Below are 16,323 nucleotides of genomic sequence, written 5' to 3' on the forward strand. Positions count from 1 at the left end.
TTGTGTGGTGTGGTTGATTGGTTTTTACCCAGTCAAGCAAGCACTTCATCTGCCAACATGGAAGACACACTCACTGGATCGGAACTGCAGTCACTGTAATTAACTTTCAGCTGACTAGATCTGGCAACAGCTGAAAATGTGCCAGAAAATTTGGTACAGGGTTGGTAACACTGGCAACAATGAATGTCCACATGGGCACAAATGAGAGACCCAAGTCTAAGATCTCTCTCAGTTCCCCAGAAGTTTCTATGGCCAGAATCCACCAAAAATCTCTTGCGGGAGATGCGGTTGTGTACAAATAATCTCTGTGGCCTATGCCCTGCTATCAGTATTGTATCTACCAGCTGTCTTTGCACGCTCTGTAGACCCACAAGCTGCTGGTGGCAGACATCAAGAGTCCTTCAACGTCTGACCACGGCATTTGGGTAACAGCAGGGTATAGTACAGCAGCATGTGTCTTCCCCAAAATGCCTGTGATATCAGTACCACTGGTCTATATGCATCTCGGATTCATGTGAATCTTCTTTCTTGTGCCCTGTCCACTTCTTCACAGCATGCTCATAACAGTGTCATATCTTGCGCTGGGGTGCTGATAGTTTTAGATTTGTGTGTGCTATTTGCTCCACTGACTGTTCTGCCCTTTCTTCTTGTGTAATTGGCTCTGTACAGTCTACATGACTTGTTGATGGCATATGCCACTTCCATGTCTCTTCCTTGATCATTATTACTCGTTTCTGATGGTGGTGCATAGGGAAACATCAGCCAGACTATATGCTGTGGCACGTGCCTTCTCCGTTTGCTCCCGCAGTGACAGACCTTGATATGCAGCAATTGCTGAGTGAATGCGTACAGGCAACTTGTGCAGCTATAGCACACTCAGTGACTATTCCAGCAACAAATCTCATTCTGCCAGTGCACATAAGGCCCACATCACTTGAGACGGGATCTGTTACCCATCAGTTAGTCTGAGCTCCAGCAACAAGGTATACCATTGTGTAAGTGCCTTCCTTAATGCAAGGTAGTAACTTTGCAGTAGGACATCTTATATTTCCTCTATCACAGCACCTTCTAAATGTGACACTGTGATGATACACATATTTTTGTTTCTATGTATGCTGTGCTGGTGCAAAGTACACTCACTGTGTGTAAACCAAGTCATTTTGTGATTGGACTAAAAGGGTGGATGCTCAATGTGCTCCAGATGATTCACGGAATATGCATCTCGATGAAAGAATTTGGGGTCTGTACTTTGTCTAGTACCTCCCACTGCGGAAGTCTAACACGCGCCAGAACAAATGGACGTGGCCAGCCCATAGAGTGCTCCGCGTCCGCGGCGGCTCTTCCGCACAGCAGCTCTCACGCAGCAAGGGTGCCACCGCTACACCGTGTGCAGACCGCGGCCAATAGCCGCTCCCTCCGGTTTCGTATATAGGGACCCGCTCCGCCCTAGTCCAGGCAGTCTGGTACTCACTCTGGATTGCGTCTCTATCTCGGCAGTACTGCGTTCTGGTCATTGCTCGTTGCTGACATTTGCCTGGCTCTGGTTCCGAGTGGATTTACTGTTGGTGTTTGGTGTTGTGGTTTCTACAAGCCTCCATTGTTTATCTCTTCCTTGTTGTGTCGGTCGTAGTCGGTCGTAGTCGGTCGTAGTCGGTCGTAGTCGGTCGTAGTCGGTCGTAGTCGGTCGTAGTCGGTCGTAGTCGGTCGTAGTCGGTCGTAGTCGGTCGTAGTCGGTCGTAGTCGGTCGTAGTCGGTCGTAGTCGGTCGTAGTCGGTCGTAGTCGGTCGTAGTCGGTCGTAGTCGGTCGTAGTCGGTCGTAGTCGGTCGTAGTCGGTCGTAGTCGGTCGTAGTCGGTCGTAGTCGGTCTGTCGTCAGACTCGTCCTTGTGTTTACCCGGTGGTGCGTGCTCCACAACTGGCGGCTTCCCTGCCTGGCGGCTTCAATTCACAGCCCAAGGCATTCCTGCGGTTGGTTTTGGTTACTACACTTTGCAGCTGCCAATTGATCCGTTTTGGCTTCCATCGCAGTTGCTTGTACCATCGCATTGATCATTCTTCTGAAAAGAATATGTTCATTTACAACAAATTGTCTCAGGGTCACCACTTTATTGTATTCTTCTCTCAAATTATGATAACTCAGAATAATTATTTCACACTCACTAACAACCACATTAGAACAACAAAATCAAGAAATAAGCAAAGAAACTGTTAATAAAATATACGAGTACCTTGACTTACAACACACTACTCTCATGTCTTTGTCTGCCACTTGGCGACAAAATACTAATGTTGCCACAATCTCTCCATAAATTTTTTCAATCTCTTTGTCATGTGGAGAGTTAGCTGCATATGGATTTTTACTACAGTGGTGTGTCTTAGCTTTGTGTCTATCTTAGCTACAATAATGTCTTCACCGCGCTTTTCATAATCTTACCTGCATAGCTATTCTCTTATTCAATAATAATCCTACTCCAGCATTACCATATTTGATTTTGTGTTGATAACACGTTACTGACCTGACCAGAAATCACGTTCTTCATTTTACCACACTTCACCAATTCTTGCTGTATGTAATTTCAACCTACCTATTGCCCTTTTAAATTCTTTTACCCACTTACCTAATTAAGGGATCTAACACTCCATTCTACAACCCGTAGCATGCCAGTTTTGTTTTTCCTTTTGACTATATCTCCCTGAGTAGTTCCTGCCCAGAGATCCAAATGTAAGAGTACTCTATCTCCAGAATATTTTACCCAAGAGGATGCTATTATCATTTAACCATACAGTAGTGTTGTGTGCCCTCGGGAAAAATTATGGCTCTAGTGTCCGTGTGCTTTCAGTTGTCCACAGCATCAGCACAGTAAAGCCACATTGACTGATGTTATAAGGCCAGATTAGTCAGTCATCCAGACTTTTGCCCCTGCAAGTGCTGAACAGAGTGCTACCCCTCTTCCGCAACCACAGGTTAGTTTGGTCTCTCCAGAGATACCCCTCTGTTGTGGTCTCACCTAAGATACGGCTGTCTTTATTGTCGAGGCTTGCAAGCTACCCCAACTCAACAAGGTTCATAGTTTATGGTGTCTATATCTACAGTTACATACATTGTATGATGCATGTAGGAGGGTACCTTGTACCATGACTAGTCATTTTCTTTTCTTATTCCTCTCACGAATAGAGCAACGGAAAAACAACTGTCTATATGCTTCCATACAAGCACTAATTTCTCTTATCTTGCCTTTGTGGTCCTCATGTAAAATGTATTTTGGTGGCACCAAAATTGTTCTGCTGTCGGCTTAACATGCTGGTTCTCTAAATTTTCTCAATAGTGTTCCTCGAAAAGAATGTCACGTTCTCTCCAGGTGTTTTTTTTTTTTAAACTTAAAAAAAGCAGCTCCATAAAATAAGTGTGTTGATTGAATCTACTGTAACAAATCTAGCAGCCTGACTGAACTGTTTCAATGCCTTCCTTAACCCGGCCTGGTGGGGAATCCCAAATACTCTAACAGTATTCAAGAATGGGTCACAGTAGTGTTCTCTGTGGTGTCTCCTTTAGAGATGAACAACACTTTTCTAAAATTCTCCCTATAACCAAATTTTTCCATTCACCTTCACTATTACAATCCTTACATACTCATTTATTACATTTTGCTTTGCAACGCTGAGATACTTAATTGAAGTGACCGTGTCAAGCAGCACACTACTAATGCTGTATTTAAAAATTGTGGTGTTGTCTTTCCTATTCATCAGCATTAACTTACATTTTTACTTTTAGAGTTAGTTGCCATTCATTACACTAACTAGAAATTTTGTATAAGTCATCCTGTTTCCTGATACAGTCACTCAATGATGACACCTTTCCATACACCGTAGCACCATCAGCAAACAGCTGCAGATTGCTGCACACCTTGTCCATCAAATCACTTATGTATTAGAGAATAAGAATGCTCCTATCTCACTTCCCTGGGCTCTTGACAATACCCTTGTCTCTGATGAACTCTCACTGCAAAGGACAACACACTGGATTCTATTATTTATGGTGGGCTTATTTCTTATCATAGGTTGAAAATGAACTTGCAAATTGTGATTATGGTTCACACATCAGCTGTAGAATATTTTAGAACAAATTAAAATTTGTGACGGACTAGGACTTGAACCCAGATTTCCTGCTTGTCGTGAGTGGTCACCTTAACCATTTCGGCTATCTGAGCACATTTCCAGGAGAGGCCCAAGTCTCCATTTGTCCTGATGTCTACTTTACCTTGTGCTCACAGTATATTACCGTGATTCCTACACAGGGTGAGACACTCTTGTTTCTTGTCATTGCCTTGCTATTGCAGGAAATATTGCAGTGCAGCTGATGCAGAACCATACTCGCAATTTGTGAGTTCATTCTTAGCTGAAGGCAGCTGTTGATAGTCAACACAGTGTTCAGACACTGCACTGTCAATAGTGGGTGCTGGATGGATATTATGATGGTGGTGGTGGTGTTGTTGGTGGTGGTCATGATGACACGTTTATGAGTATATTCCATGCTGGCCTTTTATCAATTAATTTTGATTTCATTCAGAACATATCATCAAACTTCAATAAAGACTTAATTTCAGTAGAAGATTCCCCACAGTTTTTCTTTTCTCCTCTTCCTATACGTGCTTAATACTATGCTATGCTTATAGAGGACCTTGTACATCAAGAAAATACTGACTTCTGTCTTACTTTTCCGTTGTCAGTGTGAACCAGAGCATGGCACCCCAAGCATGACATGAATAATGTAACATTTCTATTTCAGTTTCTCATTAATCACTGCAGTTTTTTTTAAACATGTATGTAATTCAAAATAAGATTTAAGTTTTGAATTTTTCTACACTTGTTTCATATTTTGTTGTTTACATTTACTGTTTTTAGGTAATGATTCTTATCACTGGTGCCCATAAAGCATTTGCTTTATATAAAGCAATAGAAGAAGGTGTGAATCACATGTGGACTGTGTCAGCATTTCAGCAACACCGGCAAACAATTATGATATGTGATGAAGATGCAACACTGGAACTCCGTGTCAAGACTGTCAAATACTTCAAGGTATGGTTGCACCTTAAAGAAAATTAAAATGCAGTAGGTGACCACTGTTGCTGACACGTGGAATATGATATACTGATACTTTTGCAGAAAACTAGAAGTAACAGTTACAGAATAAAACTACAAAGAGGCAGACAGGTTGGCCAGTAGCCATAACACAGAAGAGTTTTGCTGACAGAAACAGTTAAGGTAGAAAATAATGTTCCATAACAAAATGTTTTTTCTTGTAGGAGAAAGGAGGTATGGTCATGCAGGAGGGTAAGTTTGAGTGGGAAGACCACTCAGACTACCTTAGGTTAGAATGTGCCCCAAGGGAACATAATTGGAATAATGCTGTCAATAAACATAAACAACTTATCATATGGTGTCAGCATCAGAGCATTTGCTGGTGAAATAGGATAATATCGTCATTGGATGTTCAGAAGGAAGAACATAAAATTAAGACAACATTTTGACTTGCAGTAATGAGTGGTAGTTTTCTTTAAATATGAATAAACGTGAGTTAAAGTGTGTTACAAAGAAAAATAAGCTGGTAGAATCCAATTACAAGATTAGTGGTGAACTGCGCGAACACAGGGCATTTGTTTGAATGTTTAGAGGTAATTCTAAGAAGTGATATGACATGAGACAATCTTATGAAACCAGTAGTAGGGAAGCAAAGGGAGACAGATTTGGTGGAAACATTGTGGGGAAGTGCAGTGCGTCTGTAAAGGAAGTGGCATACAAGATGAATTCTGTAGTATTACTGCAGTGTTAGGAATCCTTATCAAGTAGGCATGGCAGAATACACCAACCAAATTTAGGATTCACTGTTAGGATTGTAATGGGTCAGTATAGCCCATACTGAAGTGTAACAGAGATGTTTGGGAAACTTAAATGGGAATCTTTAAAAGAGAGGCAACATTTTTTTTTCTCTCAAAACTCTGTTGAGTAAATTCTGAGAACTGGCATTCAAGGACAGCCCTGCTGCCAGGGCCATACATGTTGCATAGGAATCATGAGACTAAGATAACATAGATTAGACAGTGGAAACTCCAGGTTGGAATATCTACAATATAAGGAAAGGGACAGATTGCTATTCACTGTATAGATGACACACTGAGTTGTAAGCAGGCTCAACAAAAAGACTGTTACACTCCTAGCTTTCAGCCAAGGCCTTCTTCATAAAATGAAACACACACACACACACACACACACACACACACACACAGATTCACTCACTCAAGCAAGCATGCCTCATGTCGCCACCTCCAGCAGTTCTGGTTGCAGCTGCTGGAGATGGTGGTCATGTGTACATAAGGTGTGCTTGTATATGTGTGTGTGTGTGTGTGTGTGTGTGTGTGTGTGTGTTTCCTTTTCAGAAGAAGCCTTTAGCCTAAAGCTAAATTTGTAACAGTCTTTTTGTTATGCCCATGTGCTACTGAATGTGTCATCTGTACTGTGAGTACACTCTATCCTTTTGCTTATATTATTGATGTAATATAGATTAAGATAATAGTAGAAATGTATGGACAGTTATTGTTCCCTTGCTTAATATGCAAATAGAAAAATGCAGAAAATCACTAATTTTGGCACAAAGTACTCTTTACTATGACTGTACTGCAGCTTGTGTTGTATTTATGTGTAAAGTGGGCCCATCTGATATGTGGATAAAGGGCAATATTTGCCACAACAGTAGGGTCAGTCTCAACCTGGGTTCTATGTGATGTATCCCCTTTCCACATTCAACCTCCCTAAACCAATCTCACTGAGACCTTCACAGACCGCAGTTATCCTCCCAACCATCTACAAAAACAAATCTCCTGTGCCTTATCTTGCCAGTCTCACGTAACCTCCCAATGTCTCACCATCAGGCCACAGAGGAGCATTCTCCTCGTAAATTAGTACCACCGAGGACTGGAGCAACTGAATTATGTTCCCTACCAGGGTTTTGACTACCTCTCGTTGTGCCCTGAAATGAGAAACGTCCTACCCACTATCCTCCCCATCCCTCCCATAGTGTTCCATCCACCGAACCTACACAATATACTTGTTCATCCCTACACAACCCCTGCTCCCAACTTCTTAGCTCATGGTTCATATCCCTGTAATAGACATAGATGCAAGACCTGTCCCATACATCCTCCCACCACCACCAGCACCACCACCAACTACACCAGTCCTGTCACAAACATCACCTATCCCATCAAAGGTAGGGCTACCTGTGAAACCAGTCATGTAATAATCTACAAGCTAAGCTGCAACCACTGTGCTGCATTCTATGTGGGCATAACAACCAACAAGCTGTTTGTCCCAACGAATGGCCACCGACAAACTGTGGTCAAGAAACAAACCTGTAGCTAAGCACACTGCCCTAACACGACATCCTTCATTTCAGTGACTGCTTCACAGCCTGTGCCATATAGATCCTTCCCACCAACACCAGCTTTTCTGAATTTTGCAGGTGGAAACTCTCTCTGCAATATATCCTATGTTCCCGTAACCCTCCTGCCCTCAACCATTGTTAGTAATTTTTCCCACCCATCCAGCCCCTTCCTTGTTCCCATTCCAGCACTACACAGCTCTCTTTCCACCAATGCATCCAGTCTTTTTACTTCTCTCTGAGAGAACGGTCTGGATAAGTATCTGTAGACTTATTACAGTGTTAACCGAACTAGCGTGAAAGCTTCTGACTGAAGTAATGAGTGGTAAGTAGCTTATCACTGTGTGGTGGGTGAGAACAGAGCAGAGCTCTGCTGCACAGTACTGTGCTGGCTAGTACCTTAGGTACAGAAGATAACCTGCAATGTTTGTGAGACATGCTCCTTGTAGGCAGCCCGCTACACATTTGTAAATAGTACTTGCATGAACAGTGCAAAAAAGTAGACTCTCTTGTTCATATGCGAATAGGCTGATGGGCTCCCTTTGCATTTCTGTCATTTCTACTTGATTCACAGTATGTATTTGTAGGTGGTAGTTCTGAATTCTTGACAAAAACAGCACAAATGAAGAACTCAGAAATACAGTGGTGATTTCTGAGTTGGAGACAGTTAAAGAAAGTGCAAAGGACATTGTAGAGAAGATAAAAACTGAGGAAAAATACAAGTAAACAAGTCAAGGTTAGTAAACAAGTCAAGGATAGTTGATGGAAATCTCTGATGGTTTATGATGTTACTGGTTATCAGAAGAAAGAAGCTAGCAGGTCCTTCCTTAACTTGAAGCACTAAATAGGATGAATATTTTCTTTGATCTTCATTCTTATAATTAATTTCCTAATAAGACATCGTGTGTGAATTCAGTTGATAACAGATCCACTTAATCTGTGAAGTTAAACTGGAAATACTCCATTTAATTTCTCAGACCAATGTTCCCCAATGAACCATAATTTTTTTTCTGTTTGAGATCCTATTTACTTTGTGGAAGCTATTATCAGAATTATATTTCATGTAGGCTTAAAGAAACTCTTTTTCCGTGAATAAATTTTAAAGAAATTGCTGCTACCTACCAGGCAGGTGGCGGCACCTGCTGCTATCCCACTTCTCTGGCAGAAAGGGCTTAACAATATTGCTTGTGTGGTTTGACACTAGCTGGCTAATAAAGGGATACATAGGCACAAGTCAAAGCTGTGCAGTGCCTTGCAGCTGAAGCAGAAACATTGCTCGAGGTACTGCCAACATGGCATAGTCTGGCGCTGTGCAGGTCCCTGGAACAGAGACAGATTTGGGTGTTGGACAAGGATGTATAGAGCTGAGGTCTGATGGATTCCTGATCCTAAGCAGATAAGAGAAGCTGGTGTTTGGAGGCAGATCCAGACGGCTCAGACTGTGAAGCAACAACTGAAGTTTAGCAATCTGTGTTTAGCAGAATGTGTGTCACAGACTTTCTCCGGCAACAGCTTGGCTGCAACCATTGATATTGGTGCGTAGTTCACTAGTGATCATGCAGGCTAGTTGTGCAATAGTTCCTTTGGGGTTTGTATATAATGTAAATGGAGGAAGGAAAATCAGCGTTTAATATCACATTGACAACAAGGTAATTAGGGACACAGTAAAAGCTTAGATTGGGGAAGGATGGGGAGGAAATTGGCCATGTCAAAGGGAGCTTCCCAGCATTTGCCCTAAATGGTTTCAGAATCTACAGAGAACCTAAATCTGGATGGCCAGGCAGAAATTGGAACCAGTGTCTTCCCAAATGTTTGTCCAGTGTCTTACCACTACAAAACCTTGGTCAGACTTTTATATGTGGCTCTGCCTCTTGTACGGGAAGCTATATCTTTGACAGGTCTGGAATTTCACATTAGCTGTCGGTATACATAATTTGAACATGCAAAATTATGTGTAGGATACAGAGTTATCGGATACAATTGAATTAAGAAATGAACTCCACAATCAGGCCCTGATGAGCACAAGATTTGAAACAAAATTATTAACTATATGACTGAAGTGTACATAACACAGCATTGTCTTTAATCCTGAATTGGCTTTTACACTCGATTAGTGACTTACATGGCAATTGAGATGGATTATTTATTATTTGTGAAGTTCATAGAACATTAAAAATTTGTGTAGGTAACTGGCTACAGCTCTCAGGTATTTATACAAAAGCATTTTTATTTGCCATCAGCAGTATAAATTATATTTTTTCACGATCTGTTTCTGTTGTTTCAACCAGCATTGCTGGAAGACTGAACAAACAAAAGAAACCATATGTAATGTACACAGACAAAAATCGAAAAATTTGAGTTATACCTCTGCACATGAACATCATACACAGTACTTACAAAATTATGACATCTGTTGGTTTAAAAATTCCTATTTCTTGTAGAAAACACTTTCATGTACCAAATGTAACAAATGACAAAATTTAGAATGCAACATAACCATATTTTGACAATATCTTGAAAAGCTTAGACAAGTTACACGTATGTTCCTGGCAGTTAAAAGGTGATTGCTACCTCATGCTTATGCACCCTTGCATGATCAAAGTGTCTAACATCACAGAGTAAAAACATAGAATATCAGTAATACAACCATTGGTGAAATTAAAGGCAACACTAGTTAACAAGATTAATTTCAATGTTGGCACCGTGATACTGTCAACAGACAATATTCTACAAGTGTAGCATAAGGAAATAAAGGCTAAATGACATTAGTTTGCAAACATTATACATAAAATGTACATACAGAAATAATCACTTGTAAGAGACTTATAATGGTATAATAATGGTGTTGATAAACTACACCTGTAAAAAGTAATCACGTTAATTGAGACTAACCTTCAATGGGGAAATGTCAGGGTTACAAATTTTCATTAAAATATCAAGTGTCATCTTTATCACGAATAAAATGACAGGTCAACAGCCATAAAACATAATGACACTGAATTTTTTTGCCAACTCACATATTATATGGGAAAAGAGCTCTTATGTAAAATTATGAAAGTATAACATATTTGTTTGCACCTTAGACATCGAGTGCTCAACAGTAGTTATGTCAAACTGTTGTATATGTAATACAAAGTTAATATAAAATTGTAGAAACAGTGAAGATCAGGAAATAATGTTAGACAGTACATCTACATTACAGCTATAGTTTTATGAAATTTGTAAATTGTTTTGACCCGTTTTTATCTGTACACAATCTTATTCTTGATATGTGATTTGTAATTGACACAATGATGTAGAAATAATATATCTGCATGTATTATCACTTACATGCTTCTGCTAAAGTTAAGCAAATATTGCTGTTGTGATTTATAGTCAGAAACATCTAGTGTATATTACAGCTGTAGTGCAATGTCTGGGTTTTGTGTTGTTGGTAGCCTGAGGTCTTAGTTTTATGTCAGTTGTAACCCAAGGTCTATGCTGTGCCACATGTCTGACATATAGGTTTGTAATGTAGGTGTATTATCTAACATAATTTTTTGACATTCCCCATTTCTACAGTTGTATATTAACTCTTTATATTACATATACAACAATTTGACCTCGCTATTGTTGAGCACTTGATGTCTAAGGTGCGAACAAATATGTCTTACAGAAAAGCTCATTTTCCCATACAATATGTAGTTGGCAAAAAAATTCACTGTCATTAGCTATTATGGCTGTTGATTTGTAATTTTATGGATGATAAAGAAAACAAATGATATTGTAATGAAAATTTGTAACACAGACATTTCATCATTGACAATTAGTCTGAATTATCACTATTGCTTTTTACAAATACATTTTGTCAACACTGTTATTATACCGTTACAGGGCTGTACAAGACATTATTTTTGTATGTACAATTTATTTGGCATTTGCAAGTTAACATTGTTTAGTCTTTGTTTCCCTTATGCTGCATTCATAGGATATTGTTTGTTGACAGTACCACATGGTGACAACATTGAAGTTAATCTTGTTGACTGGTACTGCCTGTGACTATGCCAATGACAGTGTTATAGATCATCTTATTTTTTACTCTTTGATGATATACTCTTTGGTCATCCAAGGGTACATAGGTCTGAGATGACAGTCACTTGTTAATTGTCAGGAGTGTGTGGTTATTCCTGATGTGCGGAGCGGCGGCGATCATTAAATAACACACCAACATGCATTAATACAACTTTATTATGTGAGAATATTTACAACGTCTTATACAGTCGGCAGCATACAACAGAATGGGAAGCAATATGGCGGCCCACAATAAGTCCGCATTGGTCAGAGAGCCTGCTATGGCGGAGATATATCACTTGCAGTGCAGAGCACGGTGGTGCGTCAAGTCCTGTGCCAGCCCGGTGGGGGTGGGACACTTGATGGTTACAAAAGCACTTGTCCATGGTGAAATCACACGCACAAAACTTGGGGGTAGGTGTAGCAAGCTCGACTGAAGCTAGGACATAATCCCTGTGCCAACTGGGTGGAACCACAGGTCGTCCGGCCCGTGATGTAGGCTGCAAGGGGGGAGGAAGGGGGGGAAGGGTGGTGGGTCCGTCCAAATCATGATGGGATTCCTGGGAAGGAGGGCAGGCGTCGTGTACGTCGGGGTCACTTGCAGAGTGCTCCTGCAAGGTCCACGCAGGTTTCACCCGGTGGAGTGAAACAGTTACTGGTTTGCCGTTGTTAAGTATCGACAATGTGGAAGGGACTCGGGACAGGACTTTAAACGGACCAGTGTAGGGAGGCTGCAGGGTTGTCCATACTGTGTCGTCACGTAACATGATAAATTCACATGTGGCCAGTTCCTTATGCACGAACACACGAGGCCTACAGTGGGCAGAGGGCAAGGGAGGTTTGATGAGCGCGATGTGCCCTCGGACGCTCTCGATGAGTGCTGGGAGCTCGGAAGAGCTTGGTAGCGGCGTATCCTCGACGAATTCGGCTGGTAAAACCAGAGGCTCCCCGTAAAGGATCTCGGCGAGGGAGGCTTGCAAGTCCTCTTTGTATGCAGTGCGGAGGCCTAGCAAAACCCAGGGGAGAGATTCAGACCACTGGCCACTGTGGCACATAAGTGCGGCTTTAAGCGTGCGGTGCCAGTGCTCCACAAGTATATTGGCCTGGGGGTGATAAGCGGTTGTGTGAAACTTTGCGACGCCTCAGTACGAACAGAGGGAGGCAAACAGCTGTGATTCAAACTGCCTACCTTGGTCGGTGGTCAGTGAAGTAGGGCTTCCGAATCGGGAAATCCAAGTGGCAATGAAGTCCCGAGCCACAGACTCAGTCGAAATATCTTCCAAATGGACTGCCTCGACCCATCTAGTGACCCTATCAATAACGGACAGGATATATCGAAAGCCCTTGGAGGGAGGGAGGGGACCTACAATATCAATATGGGCATGCTGCAGACGTCCTTTAGGTATGTCGAAAGTGCCTGGCGGAGGAAGTGCATGGCGGCCCACTTTAGCTCTCTGGCACGGCATGCAGGCGCGAGCCCACATCCTAGAATCATGTTTAACACCGGGCCAGACGTACCTTTCCGTGACCAATCTGGTGGAGGCTTTGATGCCTGGGTGAGCTAGGTTGTGGAGTGCATCGAAAACAGAGCGGCGGAGAGCTGCGGATACGAGAGGGCGGGGGCTACCAGTGGAAACATCGCACCAGACCGGTTCTTTGGTGCCGGGGAAGGCACGTTGTTCCAGTTTGAGGGAAGAGGTTGTGTCTTGTTGCAAGGCACGAATATCGGGGTCTTCGGTTTGCCGGCGGGCCAGGTCGGTAAGGTCAAGTGGGGTAGTGATGATGTTGACGCGAGACAGGTAGTCAGCTACTACATTGTCAGCGTCTCAGATATATTGTGCATTGGTGGAATATTGGGATATGAAATCCATATGGCGGAAGCGTCGTGGGGGGAGATCGCGTGAGGGGTTACGGATTGCATCTGCCAAGGGTCTGTGATCTGTATAAATCGTGAACGGGCGACCCTTGACATTGGCTCTGAAATATTTGACCACCTCGTACAGGGTGAGGAGTTCATGGTCGAAAGCGGACCATTTGGACTGGGATTTGGTTAATTTCTTGGAGAAGAAATTGCAGTGTCGCTCGCATCAGCTGTAATAGAAATGGGTGCGTCAGGAGCGGGGTGAGCGAGTGTGACAGCTTTAGAGATGGCGGTTTTGAGATTTTTGAATGAATCGGCCATCTCCAGTGTCCAAACGAGTTGCATTTGCCTTTAGTATCCTTACCCGCCAGAGCGTCGGTCAGAGGGATCTGTATAGATGCAGCATGAGGCAGGTTGCGCCTGTAGAAGTTCACCATGCCTAGAAAACGGTGAAGTTCAGTGAAGTCCTCTGGGGAAGGGAGGCTAAGTATGAGTTCAACCCGAGAGGAGATAGGGCAGACACCCTCAGCCGTGACTGTGTGACCTAAGAAGGTAACCTCAGGACTGCTAAGCTGAGACTTCTCGTGGTTGATCTCCACTCCATTAGCAGCGAGCAGTGCAAGCACTCTGGAAAGATGGAGTGTGTGTTCCTCAGGTGAGGGAGAGAAAATCAGAATAATTATCTAAGTAGGCATAGGCGAAAGGGAGGTCAAACAACAGTGCGTCAATGAAGCGTTGCCATGTCTGTGCGGCGTTTTTGAGACCATATGGCATGGAACAGTACTCGAAGAGGCCAAATGGAGTGATTATGGCTGTCTTGGGGATGTCATTGGGGAACATGGGAATCTGATGATATGCTTTGCTACAATCGAGAACGGAGAAGATCTGGGAACCATGCAACATCTGGGTGAAATCTTGAATGTGGGGGATAGGGTAGTTATCGATGGTAGTGCGTGCGTTAAGAGCATGGTAGTCGCCACAGAGGTGGAAAGTACCGTCCTTCTTCGGCACGAGATGGATTGTTGACGACCAGTTACTATCAGATTGACGGAGAACGTTGGAATCCAAAAGATCTTTAACAATGTCTTTGGCACGGCGAAGTTTCTGCGTGTTTAGGCGGCGCGCCTTATGCCGCACAAGGGGTCCTTCAGTTGTGTTTATTCTGTGGCACGTGCAATTGGCAATTGTACGCAAAAACGTGGGAGAAGCAGAGGGGGTAGGGGCAGGGGGGTGGGTAGTGGCAGGAGGGGTAGGGGAAGGGGGGTAGGGGAAGGGGGGGGGTAGGGGCAGAGGCTGGCTGAACCGTTAATGGGATCACAGCTGCGGAACAATGACCAGGCTGCAGAGGCTTGTCCACGATTGCAAGAGTGGGTGTGCGGAGTTGTAGAAGCTGCTCTTGTGTATGCAACAGTTGTGTGCATGGACTTCGTCAATGCGAGCACGCAGGTCAACATTCTGAGTGCGCAATGCATCGACGTCTGAACACTCACACAAGAAAGCTGAGCGAGCAGAAGAAAGGTTTGCAGCAAGTGACATACACTCTGAAAGGGCAGAGTGTGAACAGTCAGTAGAAACTTCGGGCTGAGGGGGGGAATGTTGTGACGCACCAGGAACACTCGATCCGGAGACGTGAGTCAGACAGCCAGCTTGCAGATTAGGGGAGAGGGCATAGTGATGAAGAAAATCGAGGCCCAGTACAGGTGCATCAACTTCCGCAACGTAAAATGTCCAGGGGAAAACCTGATCTGGGGCAAATTTAAGCAGGAGATGTGAGGAACCTAGCACCGGAATCGGGGAATTGTTAGCAGCTATCAGTGGCAGTGCAGATAAGGGATCTATGTTAGGGGGCGAGGGAGGGCGGATTAACACTAATGTCGACTCCAGTGTCCACTAGAAAACGAAGTTCGGTGTTGGTGTCCTCGACGAAGAGGCGCGAAGCGGAAGACAGTGCAGCAGACATCGGACGAGATGCTGGTAGGCGCCGTGAGGCAGCGCGGCGGGACGTGGTGCCTAGACGTGCCCGCCATAAGTGTTTGGGAAAGCGCACAGGGGATTGCAGTTGCGAGCCGCGTCACCGAATTTAGCGTGGAACCAGCGATAAGGAGAGCCAGCTTGCGGTGCAGGAGCATGGCTGGGCGGTGAGGCAGCCAGCTGCGCGGCCGGAGTGTACTCAGGTGCTCGCTCGGCCATCTCCGGTGACCTTTGGGGCGGCAACGTAAAAGTAGGTGGTGCAGTCGGGCGACCACGGGGTGGCGGGGCCGTTGCTTGCGCTGACAATGTGGCGCGTGTCCTGCCGCGGCCAGGCTTGGCTTCTGTTACTGCATAATGCGTGGAGGCGCCGGGTGCCGGACTCGAATGCTGGAGGTACCAGTGTTGAATGATGCTATAGGTACGGTCGGCGATGCGCAGGCGTGCTTCAAGGGGCTCAGAGACATGGGACAATAACTGCAGTTGTAGCTCAGAAGGAAGTTTAAGCAGCCAAATTGTCCAAAGTGCGACGTCTGGTAGAAAGTCTGTGTCAACAAGGGCGCGTAAGTGGCGCCACAGCTGTGATGGGGTATGGTCGTCGACGTGTTCCTCATGGATAATGCATTGGATTGACTCAGCAGGGGGACAGGATAAGCGTTCAACGATACAAGCTTTAGGAAATTTGTACTTATTCTGCACGGGAGGCGAAAGCAGCAGGTCACTAATAAGATCTGTGTGATCGTGCAGGTGACTAAGAATGCACACAAATCGGGCTCCGTCATCTAGGACGCCGTGAATGTCCAACATTTTATCCACTAATGCAAACCATGTCTTAGGGTTCTCCGCTTGTAGGGCTGGCAGTTTTGGGAATCTGCTAGGCGCAAGGTACTGAGGAACGGTCGGTGCAGCGAACACACTACTTGGAGGTGCAGACACTGTAGCAGTGTAGAGTGGTGCCAAATCGGGATTGTAGGCACCAGGAGACTGGGACACAGCAGCTGTACTAATCT

At 44.0% G+C, this 16,323-nt stretch overlaps 1 protein-coding gene across 4 annotated transcripts in view; it reads left to right on the forward strand.

Moving 5' to 3' along the window:
- Positions 1-16,323, forward strand: part of LOC126198851 (glucosamine-6-phosphate isomerase) — a 122,648-nt gene that overhangs the window by 43,549 nt on the left and 62,776 nt on the right. For all 4 annotated transcript variants that reach the window (XM_049935438.1, XM_049935437.1, XM_049935440.1 and 1 more), the window contains exon 5: positions 4,902-5,075. In XM_049935438.1, coding sequence (XP_049791395.1) covers positions 4,902-5,075 — 174 coding nt within the window. The remainder of the gene's footprint in view (positions 1-4,901; positions 5,076-16,323) is intronic.

Source organism: Schistocerca nitens, chromosome 8, assembly GCF_023898315.1.
Source record: "Schistocerca nitens isolate TAMUIC-IGC-003100 chromosome 8, iqSchNite1.1, whole genome shotgun sequence".
Lineage (NCBI taxonomy): Eukaryota > Metazoa > Arthropoda > Insecta > Orthoptera > Acrididae > Schistocerca > Schistocerca nitens.